We start from the raw sequence: 15,601 nt of genomic DNA on the forward strand, positions 1-15,601 counted from the left end.
CACGCCTTGGAATATAAAGGTAAGCAAGTCTATGAGAATTTTGTGGTCAACAAAAAGATACTAAGGTAAGTCGAAGGCCAAAGAGCTTAGGTTGGCGGTGCTCTTCTAGGAGCCAATTCTGCTAGATGCTCGCAATGACTAGTTGGATCAAGCGTATCAAACCATTAGGGACCTTGAGAAGACCGTTGAGAGGTCTAATGCTATGAAGAAAAAGGTTGGGGAGGATTATGAAGTCCAAATCCTCGAGCTTAGAACCACTCTGAAGGAGTGCAGGGAACTCTTGGCTAAGGAACAACTAGAGAGATAAGGTCCATAGAAGCTTCTTGCGCGAGCAGTTCAACCTTGGACGAGCTTGCGAACAAATCAAGAATCTGAAGATGGGAATCTATGATCAAGCATATGTAGAATTGCAAAACGAGTGCAAATATCGGGAGAAGAGATGTTGTGAAGCCTAAGGTTCAATAGCACAAAGGGATGAAATCACCCATAACCTCCAAATCATCTACAATTAGTGGAGGGACAAGTATGCAAACATGGCAATTTTGACGAATTATGTCCTCCAAGACTTTCCCAATAAGTCGAAGGAGGCTAATTTGATTATGTGCATTGAGAATACCCCCAAGAGTTCTACCATTTCATTAAGTTCTGCAAGAAGACAATGGAAAAACTCATCACCCATATCGAGGCTCTCCGCAAGTCTCAAGGGGTCACTTTTAGGGTTTACATTTAGTTTGCTTATTTGTCTCAACCACTTGTATCTTGCAATTCCCATGTATATGTATTTATATGATTCCCTTCAAAGGATGAATGAAGCTTTTCGTGATTCACTTTGTGTGCTTTCTTTTATTCTTGATTGCAACCGTAAATCGTTCAGTATTTCTTGCAATAAAGAAATACAAATAACTAAGGAGCTTTGCATTATCAATAAAAAAAGAACATCCATACATCATTTTCATTTTCAAACCAAAACAAAAAAAACTCATCATTCACCTTTTTCTTGATCAGAAGTCGATGCTACAAACTGACTTCCAGACACCGTTACAACACTCGTCGCAATCAACAAGAAGTGATGGACCAGTTAGAACATAATTAATTCGTTCTCCATGAGGAAGTATCTGAAGCAAGAGCACAAATGAGGCAACTGATGGAAACGATTCAAGTCGTCGCCTGTGGCCAAGAAATAATGGTCAAAATGCAAGAGGAGATGAATCAGCATGCTCACGCTGCCAATCCCACTTCTGCTACTCATCCTCATGTCGTGGTGAATCATGTGCCTCCTCAAAGCAACACTCCAGTACATATTCCAGTGGGTGCATCTAACAATGTTCCTCCACCTGTCCTTAATACTCCTATCATAGAGATCGACGATCAACAAGATGCTTTTTTCAGTCCCAAAGTTGCTTCCATGTATGAAGCCTTTGGTCCCCCAACCAATGAAGCAGAAAAGAAGGTTAAAGCCATCAAGGATAAGCTGAGAGCAATGGAAAGCACCGAGGCTTTAGGTCTTGATGATGCAGAAATGTGCTTAGTTCCCGGTGTGGTTATCTCCGCTAAATTTAAACTCCCTGACTTTGAAAAATGCAAAGGAGCCAGTGATCCAAGGACCCATATCTGAGCCTACTGTCGTAAAATGGACACTTATTCTAATGACGATAGACTCCTCATGCATTTTTTCAAGATTCATTGAGAGGAGCATCTCTGGATTGGTACATGCAGCTGGAATGTACCCACATCCACACATGGATGGAGATGGCTGAAGCATTCCTTAAGAATTATCACTATAATACAGATATGGCACCCAATCGCACGCAGTTGCAAAAACTGATGCAAAAGTCCGATGAGACTTTTAAGGAATACGCTCAAAGGTGGAGAGACCTTGCAGCTAGAGTACAACCTCCCTTGTTAGAACATAAGTTGGTGGATATGTTCATGGGAAATCTGCAAGGTCCATATTTGGATAGGATGGTAGGGAGTACATCCTCTGGTTTTTCTGAGTTAGTATTATCTGGTGAAAGAATTGAAAATATGATCAAAATGGGGAAGATCCAAAATTCTGCAAGCACCTTCGGTGTTGTAAAAAACACCTTTGTAGTTTATGGGAAGAGAAGGGAAGGTGAAACCAATGCGGCCACCGTGGTCAGAACAAGAGTCCTAACATATCGTGCCGCATATCAGCAAGTGGCAGCCATAACACCAGTACAACAACAACAACAACCATTCACAATTCTGATTCAACAACAACCCTAACAGCAACAACAACGCTACCATCAGCAACCTTAGCAACAACAACAATGTTATCAATAACAACAACAACATCGACCAAGAAGCCCCGAGAGAAGATTTAATCTGATTCCAATGTCGTACAGTCATATTTTACCATACTTGTTACAAGGATCATTGGTACAATTAAGGGAGTTAGGGCCACCCCCAACGGTCCTTCCTCCCAATTATGATGCCAACGCCCGATGCGAGTTCCATCCAAGCGCTCCCGACCATTCCATCGAGAACTATAAAGCCTTAAAGTATAAGGTGCAAGATCTGATCAATTCTAAGGCAATTACATTTGCGTCTAATGGCCCAAATGTAAACAATAATTTGATGCCTCCTCATAACAAGTCAACCATAAATATGGTAGAATTTGATAATAGAAGAAGATTTTTGTCTTGTGTGGACGAGTTAAAAACAACACTCATTGAAATAAAGAACATCTTGATGAAGAACAATGCCTTTCCTGTTTGTAGTACAACTTGTGAACATTGCCTGATTAACCCGCAACAATGTGAAGCTTTAAAGTCCGTCGTACAGAAGTTAATGTACCAAGGGATCTTGGTGATATATCGTCCATCCATAATTGAAGAAGTGTCCACCTTAGAAATTACGTACAATCAAGTCCAGCCTTTGCTCATCCCCTATGATTTATCTCAAATGACCATCTCTTCAAGCCCCATTGTTCCTATGGTGATAATAGTACCAACAACATTCCCCTTCAATGACATGAAAGCAGTTCCATGGGTATACGACTTAGCAATTTATATCCATGGACAAAGAATGAAAAAAGAACCAACAATATCTGCCGAGCCAATAGAAAATATGACTGGTATCGGTGGGGTAACGAGAAGTGGGAGGATCTTTGCACCCATGCCTCCAATGACTGACAATGGCGGCCTTTCTAGCCAGGAAAAAGGAACACAGATGAAAAATGCCCAACAAAGGCAAGATTCTCTACCTACTAATGAGTTAGATGAATTCGTGTGCATCATTAAGAGGAGTGACTATACGGTGGTTGACCAACTCGACCAAACCCTGTCCAAAACCTCAATGTTGTCTTTGCTCATGTGCTCCGAGGCACATTGTGACGCTTTGGTCAAGTTCCTGAAAGCCTCCCACGTATTGCAAGAACTTTCCGTTTGCCAATTTGAGGGAGTTGCCAACAATAGAGATACCAACATGAGTCTAGGTTTCAATGATGAAGAACTCCCCACCGAAGAAAGGAACCATAAAAAGACCTTACACATTTCCATTGAATGTGTAGACACTATTTTGTCAAGGGTCTTAGGGGATACCGACTCATCCCTCAATGTGATTCCTAAGAGTTCTCTTTCCAAATTAACTATTGAAGGACTCGAAATGAAACCCAATGAACTTGTGGCAAGAGCGTTCGATGGATCAAGACGGACAGTAATTGGTGAAGTGGATCTCCCCATCAAAATTGGCCCCCTTACTTTTTTCATCACTTTCTTCATGATGGATATCTATCCAGCCTACAATTGTTTGCTTGGACGGACATGGATACATTCAACCGGAGCTATTACTTCAACAGTCCATCAAAGGTTGAAGTTTTTGGTCAACAACAAGCTAGTGGTTATGGAGGGTGAAGAAGACATTATGGCCAGTCATCTAGCATCGTTCTGGTATGTGGAAGGAGAATGAGAGGTAAAGAAATTCCCATTTCAATCCTTTGAAGTCGTCAATGTTGAAATGGTTGGCCCTATAGGGGAAGTAAAAACTATTGAATTTTTGATGGCCTCTTTGAAAGATACTCAGACTATCATCAGTAATGGGTACCCCGAAGGTTGGGAGAGGATGCTTGAGTTGTCGGTCAACAAGGATCGTGCCATATTGGGATACAACTCCCAAAATTTGAGGGAACAAATGCCGATTGATGTAGAGGGGAAGGTGCTCCCCTTGTTAGATTTCTTCTCAAGTGTTGACACCTCGTGGATGGCCACATTTATGCTCTGGAAGAGGATGGCGTAGTTGAAGAGAAGGGGTTGATCTATAAGAAGACTTAAGGAAGAGGATTGGCCAACTGGACTGTGTTTGTGTTACCTGAAGTAACGATGTTAGAGAAGTAATTTTCCTATTTAATGCTTTCTCTTAAGAAACAAATAACCCATGTCGTGCCCAAGGCACGGGGGGATCATTTGTAGGGTCTCCGTCAAAATTCCTTTTTAATCAATTAATAAAAATCATCACACTTCACATCCAAATTTGTGATCCTTTTCTTTCATTTATTTTATCTTTTCATTTAATCAAAAAATTGCAATGTTTTTATTTTTCTTTAAGTTTTCAAAATATTTTCTTCCTTTTATACAAATAAAGGCATGAACCCTAAATCATGCAGATTACCCTCGATTACCACCAATAATGACTCTGTTATGGTCCCATATGACTTCGACAATCCGATCAATCATGCTGACAAAGACTGTGATGAAGATTATGAGCTCCCTGAGGAATTGGCTCGATTGCTAAATCAAGAGTCAAAGGTCATACAACCACACAAGGAATCAGTAGAAGTGGTCAATCTCGGAATAGAAGAAGAAGCTAAAGAGGTCAGAGTAGGCTCAACCCTACAAGACGACGTAAAGACAAAGATGGTCAAACTCCTACGAGAGTACATGAATGTGTTTGCATGGTCCTACCAAGACATGTCAGGCCTCGATACTGACATCGTGGTCCACCGTCTACCTCTCAAAGAGGATTGCCTTCTGTAAAGCAAAGGCTGAGAAGGACTCATCCTGATATGGCAATGAAGATAAATGAGGAAGTACAAAAATAACTTGAAGCTGGATTTCTGGCCGTAGCCAATTACCCCCAATGGATAAACAATATTTTACCTGTACCAAAAACGGATGGAAAGGTAAGGAAGTGTGTAGACTATAAAGATTTGAACAGAGCAAGTCCAAAAGACGACTTCCCACTACCCCACATTGATGTGCTAGTGGATAACATCGCTCAATTCTCTATTTTCTCCTTCATGGATGGCTTCTCCAGTTACAACCAAATCAGAATAGCTTTTGAGGACATGGAGAAGACTAGTTTCATTACACCATGAGGTACTTTCAGCTACAAGGTTATGCCTTTCGGATTAAAGAATATCAGTGCAACTTACCAATGAGCCATGGTCACACTTTTTCACGATATGATTCATAGATAGATCGAGGTCTACATTGATGATATGATTGCCAAATCACAAAGAAAAGATGAGCATCTTGTCAACCTTAAGAAGCTCTTTGAAAGGCTAAGAAAATTCAAGTTGAGGATTAATCCCAATAAATGCATGTTTGGGGTAAGATCTGGCAAACTGCTAGGTTTTATTGTCAGCCAACGTGGTATTGAGGTGGATCCTGAAAAGGTAAAGGCCATAAAATCTATGACTACGCCCCAAAACTAAGAAAGAAGTCCTATGATTTCTAGGTATATTGAACTACATAGATATATTCAAATCTCACCTCACGGCCACTTGTGAGTCAATCTTCAAACTACTTCGAAAGGATCAAGCCATCATTTGGAACGAGAACTGCCAAAATGCTTTCGAGAAAATCAAGGAGTATTTACAAGAACCTCCTATTCTGATGCCTAATGTGCCTGGTAGACCATTAATCACATACCTTACCATCCTTGAAGGATCTATGGGATGTGTCCTCGGCCAACGAGATGGAACTAGTAGGATAGAGCACGCCATATACTACTTAAGCAAGAAGTTTACCGATTGCGAGAGTAGATACTCAATGCTTGAGAGGACCTACTGTGCACTTGCTTGGGCTTCCAAACGCCTAAGATAGTCTATGCTCACCAATACTATGTTATTAATCTCCAAGATGGACTCAATCAAGTATATCTTCAAGAAGCCTGCTCTAACCGGTAGAGTAGTTCGTTGGCAAATGGCTTTGACCGAGTACGACATCCAACATGTTAATTAAAAAGCTATCAAAGGGAGTGTACTGTCAGATTATCGTGTATATCAACCTTTTGAGGAATACCAGTCTATGAGTTTTGAGTTCCCTGATGAGGACATTATGCTGATAAAGGATTGCAACATCTCCGGACCCGAGGAAGGACCAGAACCAGGACCTCGGTGGACACTTGTGTTTGATGGAGCTTCTAACTCTCATGGAAATGGCATTGGGGAAGTCATCACCTCTCCAACTAGATTTCATTTACCATTCACCGCAAGGTTGTGCTTTGACTTTACCAACAATATGGCAGAGTACGAGGCTTGTATCTTCGATATTGAAGTTGCGATTGATCTTAGGATCAAAATTCTTGAGGTTTATGGAGACTCAGCCTTGGTAATTATCCAAGTTAAAGAATAATGGCAAGCTTGAGATCACAAGCTAATCCCTTATAAGGAACATGTCTTGAAGTTGATCCCTTACTTTGACCAGATCACTTTCCATCACATTCTTCGAGAGGAAAATCAGTTGGCCGACGCCCTGACAACTCTGTCATCTATGTTTAAGGTTAAATGGAAGAACGAAGCACCATCTTTTCATCTTAATTACTCTGACAAGTATGCTTACTGTTTGCGGCTGAAGACGAATCTGATGGCCATCCTTGGTTCTATGACATCCTGAGGTTCCTAGAAGGACAAGCATATCCAGAAAACGCATTCATCACCGATAAGAAGTATCTAAAAACACTATCATCCAAGTTCTTCTTAAGCAGAAGGGTGTTGTATAAGAGGAATTATGATTCAGTTTTGTTGATATGTATGGACAAGCAAGAAGAAAACCAGATTATAATGGAAATCCATTAAGGCTCCTTTGGGACGCATGCTAGTGGACACACCATGGTAAAGAAAATCTTCAGGGTCGGCTACTATTGGATGACCATGGAGGTTGACTGTTACCGCCACGTCCAAACGTGCCACAAGTGTCAAATCTATGCTGACAAGATCCATGCACCACCAGTACCACTAAATGTCCTAACATCACCTTGGCCTTTTTCCATGTGGGGAATTGACGTGATCGGACGTATTGAGCCAACTTCCTCGAACGGACATCGATTCATCTTGGTAGCCATAGACTATTTCACTAAATGGGTGGAAGCAGTCTCGTAGGAAAATGTCACAAGACAAGTGGTGGCTCGATTCTCGAGGAAGGAAATAATTTATCGTTATGGGGTCCCAAGCAAGATCATTACTGATAATGGGTTTAACCTCAATAACAATATGATGAAAGAGTTGTGCCAAAGCTTCAAGGTCGAGCATCACTACTCGTCGCCTTAGTGTGCAAATTAGTACCTATTAAGGAAATCTTAACTGACATAGAGTTTGTAGTCAAGTATGAGTAATTAAATGCTATTATTTTTAAGTCTTCACATTACAAATGCTGTATTTTTCAAAGCTTTACATGTGCGTAGTAGCTTGCTCAAAGGTTCAAATATGAGGGAGTTTGATAACCATGAAATGTATCACGTTTCTGACTCGATAGGCACATTATTTTAGTCAGTTTTATTCCATTTTTATTGTGTTATGTTGGTAGTTTGTGTCTGTTTTAGGTACTTTACAGGTAGGAGTCGGTACACGAGAAAACAGGACGAAAATTCCCTAAAACAGAGAAGAAGTTTAGAAAATGCACCGATGACGACCTCCATGGCGTGACACCCATGGGGCGCCACCCACCTTGAAAAAAAAGCAAACATATTGAAGTCTGAAGTGTGTGGCGTTCGCCGTAGGGGCATGACGTTCGCCATAACCCACAGTCAGCCCATATTCACCAAGTTAACACTCGTGGCGTTCGCCATGAGGCCATGGTGTCCGCCATGGGCTTTAGGAGCTGAAAAATAGCAGCTGCGTGGAATAAGTTTCTCCCACTTCCCAACATTTCTCTCCACTTCTAAAACTAGATTTTAGAACACTTTTACCAAGATTTCACTCTATAAATAGTTTTGAGTTTTCAGCATCCAAGCATAGTTAGGCACAAATATCAGTTCTTAAAAGCTTTAATTTCTCACATAGAGGAATTGTTGCAAAAATTAGTTTTAGGCTTGGTGTTTATTTTGAAGCAAGTCTATATTACAACATTTAATTTCTAGCAAGGTTTTATTTCCTGTATCGAAGTAAAGACTCCGTTTGGAGTAAATTGCAGTTTAATTTTCAGGTTTAATTTGTTGGTGTAAGCCCTAGAGGCTAATACTTTTGGTACTTGTATTAAATTATTTATTAATAATAAAAGACTTTTTCTTTATTATGTTTGTTTAATAAAGTCCCTAGAATAAATAGTCCGTTTAATGTATCAAGTGTGACTTAATCATGAGATCCCATTAAACATAAGGACATTATTCTTAAAGTATTCGTAGTCGAGCTTTATTGTGAAGTGGGATAATATTAAAGCATTAAGACTATTATGTATATAGACTGATGATCACATCTCATGGATCATGGATAAGGAGTTATCAAGTCTTAAACATAGATATGAATATTAGGAGTAATATTTCACTACGCCAAAAACTGGAATAGACAGCGCACCTTAGAGGGCGCTTTATTACAAAAGCGCTCTCTAAAGTGAAGCGAAAAAATAAGGAGCAATAGACAACGCACTTTAGAGGGCGCTTTTATAATAAAACGCCCTCTAAGGTGAAGCGAAAAAATAAGGAGGAGATAGAGGGACAACAATACATGGCACTTTTTAGAAAGCGCCCTCTAAGGTTACCCTTAGATGTCGCTTTTAGAAAAGCGCTGTTATAAGTCCATGTGCATTTCCAGTTTATAAAGCGCTTCTGGAAAGCCTTAGAGAGCGCTTTCATAAGCGCCCTCTTAGGCCCCCTTTAGAGGGCGCTTTTTTTCCACAAGCGCCCTCTAAGGTCCCCTTTAGTAAACATTAAAATTATAACATACTGCACGTTTTGTTATTTCACTCTCTGTTATTTTCGTTCTTTTTCACGTTAGGGTTCTCACTGCTACGATTTTCGCTACTTCTAAGGCGTTCTCCTTCCACCTCTGTTAGATCTACGACGTTTCCTCCTTCTACCAATCAAAGGTACACGATGCAGCTTATGAGTGTATTTATTCTAGCATACATTATTACTTGCACTATTGCTTTGTTTTAGCTTTGCCCCATTTCAGTTTTATGTTATTGTTGTCTATGCTACGTTTGTTTCGACCTGTAAAGTTTCAATATTCATAGTCATTTAAATAGTTTGGGTTTATTAGGCAATTGACGGTTGGTTTTTAAATTGCTGAATTTGATATCGCTATGAATCACATTCAAAGACTGTTGTTAGGGTTCGGTTATGGTTGCATTATAGAGACATTAGAAACCTTTGATTTCGCGGCTTAGATTGTAGTTTAACAACATTTTGTAAAACCCTAAAAAAGTTTCAAATTTTTGACTATTCAGGCAGCAATATCTAAAACACCTTCTACCAATCAAAGGTACACTATGCAGCTTATGAGTGTATTTATTCTAGCATACATAGCGTAGCTAGTAACTTAAGAAGTTTAGGTATGAATGTTATTTGATAGAGTAAATGGAGACATGAATGCCCTGCACAGAGACTAACTCAATAAAGCGAAATTGTTTTGTCTCATCCCATTTTTGGTTTCTCTTCTGAAATTGTTTTTTGTTTATTCTAATTAGTAATGGATAATACATGGATGTCTTCCAATCGATTGTCGAGAGAGTACGAGAATGGGGTATCAGAATTCGTTAAGTTTGTCGTTGCGCATGCCGAAGACCCCAGTAGAATGATATGTCCTTGCTTGGGTTGTTGTTATGGGAAACGGGTTGACGCAGTTCAGTTGACATCGCATCTAATGAGGCATGGAATTGATCGAAGTTATACATGTTGGAATTTGCATGGTGAGAAAAGTAACGAGAATGTTGAACCGGGGGATAGTACGATCTATGCCTCAAACTATAGTGGCGCAGATACATACGATTGTGATCGAGTTGAAGAGATTGCAGAAGCACTTGAAGGAGATCTTAAGGATTGTCCCGAAATGTTTGAGAGGTTGGTAAGTGATGCAGAGAAACCTTTGTATGATGGTTGCACTAAATTCACAAGATTGTCTGCGGTATTAAAGTTGTACAACTTAAAGGCGGGCAGTGGATGGTCGGATAAAAGTTTCACAGAGTTATTAGCCCTTTTGAAAGATATGCTTCCTGAGGATAATGTTCTTCCCAATCGAACATATGAGACCAAAAAGATGTTGTGCTCTATTGGCATGAGCTATGATAAGATACATGCATGTCCAAACGATTGCGTTTTGTTTCGAAATGAGTATGCATCGTTAAATGAGTGTCCTAAATGCGGTGTCTCGCGATATAAGAACAAGTTATCTCCAGCAAAAGTCTTGTGGTATTTTCCTGTTATTCCGAGATTTAGACGCATGTTTCGTAGTGAAACCGATTCAAGACACTTGACCTGGCATGCAGATGAAAGAATTATAGATGGAAAGTATCGACATCCGGTAGATTCACCACAGTGGTTGAAAATTGATAATGATTATCCTGAATTTGGAGAAGAATCAAGAAACCTTCGCTTGGCATTATCTACTGATGGAATGAACCCACACGGTATCCAGAGTATCTCACACAGTACATGGCCTGTGATTATTATGATTTATAACCTACCTCCATGGCTATGTATGAAGCGTAAGTACATGATGTTGTCTATGTTGATTTCTGGACCTAAACAACCAGAGAATGACATAGACGTGTACTTGAAGCCCTTAATCGAAGATTTAAAGATTTTGTGGGAGACCGGTGTGGAGGTTTATGATGGATATAGGAAAGAAAGTTTCAACTTGAGGGCGATGTTGTTTGGCACAATTAATGATTTTCCAGCATACGGAAATCTATCAGGGTATAGCATAAAAGGTCAATGTGTGTGTCCTATTTGTGAAGATAAAACAGATTGGAAGCGCTTGGAGTTTGGTCAGAAGAATGTCTTTCTCGGTCATCGGAGATTCTTAAATTCAAATCATCACTATCGTGGATGGAGAAAGGCGTTCAATGGAGAGACAGAACAAGGCAGAGCTCCACCTATATTGACGGGTGATCAAATTTTTGAAAAGGTGAAAGATTTGGATACTCAGTTTGGCAAGCCTTTTGCCCACACACTTGTCAAAAGTGGGTGGAAGAAGAGGTCAGTTTTTTTTGAATTGCCGTATTGGAAGTCTTTGTATGTGAGACATTTTCTTGATGTTATGCATATTGAAAAAAATGTATTTGAAAGTGTTATTGGCACGTTACTCAATATACAAGGAAAGTCTAAGGATGGCCTTAAGGCAAGAAAGGACTTGATAGCGATGGGAATAAGAACTGAATTAGGACCCTTGAAGAAAGGAAAACGAACATATCTACCGCCTGCTGCTTATACTCTATCTAGAAAGGAGAAAAAAACATTGTGTAAGTTTCTAAGTGAAGTTAAAGTTCCAGTAGGGTACTCTTCAGATATTAGAAGACTTGTGTCTATGAAAGACCTCAAGTTAAAGAGTTTAAAGACCCATGATTGCCATGTTATAATGGAACATTTTCTCCCAATAGGTATACGTTCTATTCTTCCAGAAAAAGTAAGAAGCTCTATAACTAAGTTGTGTTCTTTCTTCAAGTCAATTTGCAGTAAGGTGATCGATCCTGCGATCTTACCAATGTTGCAAAAAGAAATCGTTATTACTTTGTGTGAGCTTGAAATGTTTTTTCCTCCATCATTTTTTGACATAATAGTACATCTAGTTGTTCATCTTGTGAAAGAGACACAATTGTGTGGACCAGCTTATATGAGATGGATGTACCCTGTTGAACGTTATATGAAAATATTAAAAGGGTACGTGAAGAACCGAAGTCGACCAGAAGGTTGTATGGTTGAAAGATACATTGTTGAAGAAGCGATTGAGTTTTGTACTGAATATTTGTCTAATGTTCAGTCAATCGGACTCCCCAAGTCTCAGCTTGTCGAAAAGAAAGAAGGAAAAAATCTAATTGGAAATAAAATCGTGGCAGTATCAAGGGTCGAACGGGATCAAGTGCATTTGTATGTTCTGCACAATGAGAATGAGGTTGAGCCGTATGTTGAAATTCACAAGGATGTTCTCCGAGGTTTAAATCCCAATAGAAATGAAAATTGGATAGTACGAGAGCACAATCGATGTTTTATACCTTGGTTTAAGGATCATATTTATTCAAAGTATTATCCAGATCCCGCTTCAATAACAGAAAGGTTGAGATGCTTAGCATATGGTCCAAGTTTCCATGTTTTTTCTTATAGCGCATACGCGATTAATGGATACACATTTTATACCAAAGAACAAGATGATAAAAGTACTATGCAGAATAGTGGTGTCACCGTGGTAGCTGAAGCAATGCACATATCAAGTGTGAAGGACTTAAACCCCAAATTTGCAAATCTGTCGTATTTTGGTGTTATCGAGCGCATTTGGGTGTTTGATTATGAGAAGTTTCAGATTCCTATATTTGGTTGCAAGTGGGTTGAAAATAATAACGGCATTCGAATGGATAAGTCAGGATTTTTGCAAGTGGATCTTAATAGGGTGGGATACAAAGATGAGTCTTTTATTCTAGCCTCTCAAGCTAGACAAGTGTTCTATGTCAATGATCCGAAAAGTACGAAATGGTCTATAGTTCTTTTTTCCAACAAAGTAATTGATGAAAACACTGGAGATCAAGGTGATATTGATGTTGAGATTGAATCGTTTACCAGAAATGATCAAGATGAGAATATTATATCAAATGATTCATATATTAGAAATGATCATAATGAGGGTATTTGGATCAATCCAACCGTCCGTGTTGTTAAGAGACATGTAGAACATATTCCAACCAAGAAAAGAAAGAGAACTTAGTGAAAAAGGTACAGGTCAAATGATTTTAATTGTTTTCTTTATTACAGGTAAAATGGCTTTTATGATTTTAATTGTTTTTATATTTGTCATCTGATTTTAATTGTTTTCTTTATTACATATAAAATGGCTATTATGAAGTCAATCATTCGTGCAAGGGGCAAGGGATACTTGAAAGTATCAATTGATATTTGTTTAGATGGAGATGTTCCATTGTCGTCAAGCCTCATTCGCGTAGATGATGATGCTGGATATTTGAAAGTATCCCTCTACGACAATGGAACATGTCCATCTTAACAAATATCAATTCTATCTTCAAAAGACAAGGGACCAAAAATATAAGGGGATTACGCAGCAAATCGAGTCAGTTGCATCAAAAAAAAAGGTATAAACACAATTATATGATATTTATGCATAGAAAATGTTAATTCTTGATCTTATACTTCACCTAACTAATTTTATGATATTTTAGGTTCATGCTATTGATATTGAACAAAAAGAGGTTGTTGCTAAGAAGACTGCGGCTAGCAAAAAAAACATACATCTCAGAGATGCTTTTGCTACTAAGTTTTATTTCTTTTTAAGTTATGAATTGGTTGTATATTTAGAATCTTTAGAAGTTAAACGATTATATATCAGTGGATTGTTGTATATGTATGGATTGTTGTATATAAGGCTTGTTGAATGCAATGTGTGAAAAGGGCTTCAAATTATACAGTTTTGGGTGTACTGCTTCAATATACAGGTTGTCTAAAATAAATAAATAAATATAGCGCTTTTTAAAAAAAAAATTAAATAACCACCCACTTTAGAGGGCGCTTTCCAAAATAAGCGCCCTCTAAACCCTTTAAATTTCCACTTTAGAGGGCGCTTTCCAGTAAAAGCGCCCTCTAAACCCTTAAAAGTTTCCACTTTAGAGGGCGCCTTCCAGTAAAAGCGCCCTCTAAACCCTTAAAAGTTTCCACTTTAGAGGGCGCTTTCTTTAAAAAGCGCCCTCTAAAGTGGACCTTAAAGGGCTTAAAGAGCCACTTTAGAGAGCGCTTTCACCAGGAAAAAAAGTGCTGTCTTTACCTATGCCAGCGCCAAATTAGAGGGCGCTTTAAAGCACTGTTATAGGCCAAAAAAAGCGCCCTCTTTTCCCTTATTTGGCGTAGTGTTTATACTAGATTGGCCTGCTATGAGAATACCATATAGAATGTTATGCAAAGTGTCATAAGTTATTCTCATGTGATAGTGGTGTATATCACCCTTCGACCTGAAACCACTATGGATCCTAGATGTAGAGTCGAGTCTTTTATTGCTGATCAAACGTTATCCGTAACTGGATGACCTTAAAGATAGTTGATGGGTACTCCACGAAATATGCTGAGGGACATGAGTGACCTAGATGGAATTTGCCCATCCTGCGTAACAGGATAAATATCTACGGGCCCAATATTGAACTTGACAAGGATGATACGGTATATGTCTTATGTTCAATATAGCCATAGGGGCAAAAGAGTAATTATACACATAAGTATTATCACAAAAGGATTTGTCAGATCACATGATATTTTCGTGTCTTGGGTAGCAGTGATGTGTTGCTAGATACCGCTCACTGTTTATTATGTTAAATACGTGATTTAATATAATTGCTAATGCCGCAAAAACCTACAGGGTCACACACAAAAGGACGGATTGATGAGAGATAGAGTAAATAAGGAACACCGTAAGGTACGATGTACTTAAGTGAATTGTAGAACATCGTAAGATACAATGTACTTAAGTAGAATACAAAATATGGTAAGGTACTACACGCTTAAGTGATTTTGGCATATCATAAAATATAGGCTACATACACTTAAGTAGCTTTTGAGCTTGCAACCCATATAAGTGGTTCTATAAATAGAACCCTTATGCAGAAGCATTTGTTCAGTTGAAATTTCATTTCTCTTTCTCTTTCTCTTTCTCTCTCTCTCTCTCTCTCTCTCTCTCTCTCTCTCTCTCTCACTCACTCATCCAAAGCCTTCATTCGTAGCAGCTAGCACTGGGATTGAAGGAATCTGTTCGTGTGGACTGAGTAGACGCGTTGTCACCATTCAACGTTCATGATCACTCCTTAGATCTGCATCAAAGGTTTCAATCGCCACAAGAGGTAACGATTCTATCACTGATCATGCATATTCGTAAGGATCACTAAAGGAGAAAGTTTTAATTTCCGCTGCATTTTGGATCGCTATTCTCCTTCATAATTTACTTTCTCTCAATTATTTATTACTACCATTGTTATTATTTGAAGCTTTTACGTACCATTTTTACTAAACTACCTTCAATCTTACTTATTTGTTATTTTAATATTCGAATTTGTATGCTACTAATATTGTCTTACCATTTTAATTATCAAGTTATATTCCATTGTTATAACTACTTCCATGAACATGTATAATATGTTTACTATCGTTGATACTCTATTTATGCTTGTTCAGGTATCCAATATGTCTGACTAAGCTCCTAGAATCCGGGATGTGAGGACCG

At 38.8% G+C, this 15,601-nt stretch overlaps 1 protein-coding gene across 1 annotated transcript; it reads left to right on the forward strand.

The window, feature by feature from the left end:
• The first annotated feature begins 2,355 nt into the window (after positions 1-2,355).
• On the forward strand, positions 2,356-3,930 carry LOC127096379 (uncharacterized). Its single transcript, XM_051034960.1, has one exon. The coding sequence runs from the start codon at positions 2,356-2,358 to the stop codon at positions 3,928-3,930; it is 1,575 nt and encodes a 524-aa protein (XP_050890917.1).
• Positions 3,931-15,601: the final 11,671 nt, after the last annotated feature.

Source organism: Lathyrus oleraceus, chromosome 1 (assembly GCF_024323335.1).
Source record: "Lathyrus oleraceus cultivar Zhongwan6 chromosome 1, CAAS_Psat_ZW6_1.0, whole genome shotgun sequence".
NCBI lineage: Eukaryota > Viridiplantae > Streptophyta > Magnoliopsida > Fabales > Fabaceae > Lathyrus > Lathyrus oleraceus.

What these genes read in the sequence shown, in the direction of transcription:
- LOC127096379 (XM_051034960.1), top strand. Translation starts at nt 2,356, where the DNA reads ATGTCGTACAGTCATATTTTACCATACTTGTTACAAGGATCATTGGTA.